Genomic DNA, 4,907 nt, shown 5'->3' on the forward strand with positions numbered 1-4,907 from the left:
CTTCAATCATAATTTTTTTTAAATTAAAATCGACTAAATTAATTAATTTCTCTCATAAATAATTAATAAGTATGTCTCTTAATAATTGTAGTCTGTTTCATAAAAAAGAATATTCGTATCTATTTGTATGCATTCATGCATTTTACCCCTTTTATAAGCTGTAAAGACATAAAGTCTTTTCCTTTTTCCTTATTTTGCTTTAAAAAAAACTACTTATTCAAATTGGCCATGTTCCTTTCTATTCACAGATGGTGATAATAGGAGTGATAATGTGGCAAAAGATTGGTATTTCGGTCCTTGTCGGCATTGGATCGTTATTGATTATCGCTCTAATAGTACAAGGAACCTTCAGCTTGTTGAGCCGCAAAATCAGAGCCATGATCGCGCCACTGACCGACCGAAGAGTACAGCTGATGAGCGAACTTGTAGCTGGGATACAGGTACCTCCGAGATATTTGATTCGAGATATTTATTTTATTCTTAAACGACATAAATGGAAAAAAACACTGACGTTTAAGTGTCAAATTCTATAAAAAAATAATTTTCTAAAACAAATTTTCGAGATAATAAATTTCGTTTCAGGTAGTGAAGATGTACGCCTGGGAGAAACCGTTCAGCAAGATCGTGTCGGTGACCAGAGAGCTGGAGATCAAGACGATTAAATTCTCGTCATATGTACGCGCCGCGTATTTAGCCATCATAGTCTTCACTGAACGACTGACCCTCTATTTCACTCTGATAATGTTCGTTCTAACGGGAAATGAACTGACTGCCGATGTGACCTACGAAATGTCGACGTACTTCAACATGCTTCAACTCACTGCCGCATTGTATTTTCCGCACGCACTGATAATGCTGGGCGAATCCATGGTGTCTCTGAATCGATTGGAGGTACATTGCTGCCATTAATTTCAATTTCGCAAAAAATTCTTAAAATCTACAGTCTTTCCGTCCGTAAAATCCATTTCTACCGTCACATACCTGCAACTAAAGATGTGCTTAATTTATTCAGGAACTTATGCTGATGGACGAAGTAAACATGGGCCATTCGGAGAAGACTCCGCAGTTACAGTCTAAATTGCAGAAATCAAACGAAGCAACTGATGAGGAGAAGCAAACAGACAGATACATCTCGAAAAATGGGAGTATCGGGCTTTCCGAGCCTCAGGGATTAGCTGACCTACCGGTCTGCGTAAAGCTTCAGCGTGTCTCCGCCAATTGGACCAGCGGCCAATTGCCACCGACTTTGTGCAACATTAATTTGACCATCAAGCCAGGTCAGTTATGCGCTATAGTCGGCGCCGTGGGCTCCGGCAAATCGTCCGTGCTACATCTGCTGCTAAAGGAGCTGGATCCCGGCGCCGGTTCCGTGATCCTCACCCAGGGCTCCTCCAAGTATAACTTTCAGGGCAATTTGTCCAATGGTTACTTTACGAGCAATCCGAATCTGCGCATCTCCTATGCCAGTCAGGAACCCTGGCTCTTCGGTGGTACTGTGAGGGACAATATATTGTTTGGCCAGCCTTACGACAAGGCCAGATACATGCAGGTGGTTATCATATAGTTTCAAACAATTGCTGCAGACATTATACAGTGTTTATATATTGCACATTAATATTAATGATTTATTGAATATAATTTGGCAGAATTTTCAGATCCTTTAATCCTTCGTTTTTATAATTAGATATAAATCGCAACATTAATTGTGATTTCCAATAAAAAATATATCTTTCGACGAATACTGTAAACTTTTTCAAATTTTTAATCTCTGCATGCTTTCATCTAAAAGAAGAATGTTTAATATTTTCGAATTTCAAACTTTTTAGCATTTCCGAATGTTTCTCACTTTTTGATTGATTGGCAAACATTTCAGGTGGCAAACGTATGTGCCTTGACGAAAGATTTCCGGCAGTTTCCACAAGGAGACATGACGTTGGTGGGCGATAGGGGTGTATCATTGTCTGGAGGTCAAAGAGCTCGAATCAATCTCGCGAGAGCAGTTTATAGACAGGCAGATCTCTATTTGCTGGACGATCCCTTGAGCGCGGTTGATACTCGCGTCGCCAGACATCTCTACTGGAAGTGCATTACCGAGTATCTTCACGGCAAGACAAGGATACTTGTCACCCATCAGTTGCAATTCCTCAAACGAGCGGATCACATCGTCATGCTGGATCGAGTGAGTTGTACAAAATAATCTTTTAATTGCTCTTAAATCAAATATCTTTTTCTTAGAATTTTTCATATAGTTTTCCAGGATATCTACTATTTCATAAGTGTTGAGAGAATTCTTGTGAAAGAAATTCTTATAATATTTCATAATATCTTTAAGAATTTTTAATGTTTTAAATTTATTATTTCTGAAAAATATTTTCAGAGTTTTTTTGCTGAAATTATAGAATGACAAATCTTAAAATATTTTAAAATTCATATATCAAGTATAGTATTTTAAAAATGATACAGATTTTTTTAATACAATTTCGCCAGAGAATCTACATCTTTTCTAGAACTCTAAGATTTCTCATTCTATAATTTTGCAAAACTTATAAAATATTGAGAAAGTTTCAAATATTTTTTCAAGAATTTGTATAAATTTAAAATATAAATTTTTTTAAATATTACAAATATAACAATTATTTTCATCGGGGCAGTATTTCGATTTTTATTCCGTTCTTACATTCCATATTTCAACTTCAAATCTTTTCTTTTCCATATCCGATTTCAAGTCCGATTCTTTCAAATTGTTACAACAATGAAGACTTTAGCATGGCCAAATAAATTGAATGATCCTCATATTTCATATGTGTTATTATTAAGAGGAAACAATATGTCAATTACATGTTAAAATCAATAAAAATAAATAGTAATCTTGTGTGTGGTATAATGAAAATTAATGTTAACACTTCTAAGATCTTTTTGTAAAAAAAATGATAAAAAGTTTTGAAATTTATATATCAACTTTTAAATTCAAACATTTAAAAATTTATATGTAAATTGAATTGATAGAATCTTGAGGGTTGTATAAAATATCTCTCAGATTAAATATTTTGATTTTGTTCTTCAAGGGTTTCGTAAAGATGCAAGGAAGCTATAACGAATTAGTACAGTCGAATAGAGATTTTATTAGGATGATGGACAATTTAAATCACGAAAAAATTGAAGCGCAAAAAAAAGAAGAGGAATTAAGAAGAGTCTCGCAAATGTCTATGAGAAGAATAACAGTAGCGAGACGAGCCTCGGGAATATCGATAGCAAGTTCTATTGTAAGATAATCTTTATCACTCGTCATTTTTAATCAAGAAACATAGAAGCTAAATTTTTTTTATCTTTGTCTAATAAAAATAAACTTGTCATTTAACAAAGTAATTTAAAAAAAGTATCTGTACAGCTTGCATTAAAGATATTTAACATAGCTTCATTATAATTAGCAATTAATAAAGCAAATTGAAAAGAGCCAAAATAAGATTACGAGAGAAGTTAAATAATTGTTAAATATCTGTTAACGCACTCTTTTAACATTGTTTATTAATGTTTTTGATGACTTCAACGTAACTAGCTTCGTCGAATTACGTTCGTTGCGAGGAAAAAGCAAGTAATTAGATTGTTATTTTGACATCGGCAGCAATCGGACATCGAAGAATTCGAGTACGAGGAGAACAGCCAAGAAGCCGAGATGATGGCACACGGTCGAATATCCGGCAGAGTATACAAGAACTATTTGCATCACGGTGGCAACTACTTTATCCTGTTAATACTGTTACTGATCTTCGTCATCAGTCAGGTTGCCACCACCGGAAATGATTACTGGCTCTCATACTGGACCAATTTGGAAGACGTCAGGCGTATCGAAAACACTAGTGACACCAAAAAGTTCGCGAGCATGTACAACGACACCTTCCTTGGGTCGATCTTTACGCTGAACCCGGACGGTCTGCTTAGCACTGTGGATGCCATATATGTATACACGTTCTGTATTATCGCTTGCACCGCTACCACGTTGTTCCGTAGTTTCCTCTTCATGAAGGTTTGCATGAGCTCAAGCTACAATCTCCACAACACCATGTTCTCCAATCTGCTGCAGGCGCGCATGTCCTTTTTCCACACCAATCCTTCCGGTAAGCAACAATCGTGATATCTCGATGGACAAATAAAATCATTGCGCTAAACGGATTCAGAATTAATGAAAGTTTACCTTAGAGTTTTTTATATAATGTTTCAGAATTTTTTAAAATTTATGTATAATTATAGTTTTTAAAAATTTTCTCAGATCTTTTTATGCAAATTAGAAAGTTTTTATTTTGATTTAAAAGTGTTTAAAAAGTTTATATTTTTTTAGAATTCTTTGTATGTGTATACAATAAATTCTAAAATAATCTAAGATTTCTAAAATTTCTCATTCTATAATTTTCGAAGAAAATTTATTATAAAATCTGAAGATGTTAGAGGCATTTTTTCACAAATCATGATAAATTTAAAATACAAAAGATTCTTAAAATTTTATGTGAAAATTATTTTCAGCGTTTATAAAATTTCGAATCCGTAAGCAGACAACTAATATAGTAGTATACTAATAATTTTATTAAATTTGGATTGTAATAATACCTTGAATAATACTGTTGTCTAAAAAAAAGAAAAATATAATGATTGACACAAGTTCCTCCAAATATTTGTAAAAATTTTAAATTATTTAATTTACATATTTCGATTCCTAGACTTCAGTAGTCGGATTTTTCGTGAATCTTGCTTTAATTAGCGTTTTTCGTGTTTCAGGGAGAATTTTAAACAGATTTTCGAAGGACATGGGCACGATGGACGAGTTGTTGCCTAAATCGATGTTAGAGGCACTCCAAGTGTGTTGCGTGGTGCTGGGTATAATGGTCATGGAAGCGATAATTAATCAATGGATG

The 4,907-nt window shown here is 34.1% G+C and overlaps 1 protein-coding gene across 1 annotated transcript; it reads left to right on the forward strand.

The window, feature by feature from the left end:
* Window positions 1-221: 221 nt before the first annotated feature.
* LOC105459794 (multidrug resistance-associated protein 4-like) lies at window positions 222-4,904 on the forward strand (the record flags this gene model as incomplete). The annotated part of the gene is made up of 7 exons (XM_011706052.1): window positions 222-440; window positions 583-891; window positions 1,013-1,549; window positions 1,874-2,179; window positions 3,066-3,263; window positions 3,623-4,115; window positions 4,771-4,904. Coding segments are annotated over 7 exons (2,196 nt in total), but the record flags the coding sequence as incomplete, so codon positions are not given.
* Between the last annotated feature and the right edge of the window lie 3 nt (window positions 4,905-4,907).

The sequence above is a fragment of the Wasmannia auropunctata genome, unplaced genomic scaffold (assembly GCF_000956235.1).
Source record: "Wasmannia auropunctata unplaced genomic scaffold, wasmannia.A_1.0 LD333663.1, whole genome shotgun sequence".
Lineage (NCBI taxonomy): Eukaryota > Metazoa > Arthropoda > Insecta > Hymenoptera > Formicidae > Wasmannia > Wasmannia auropunctata.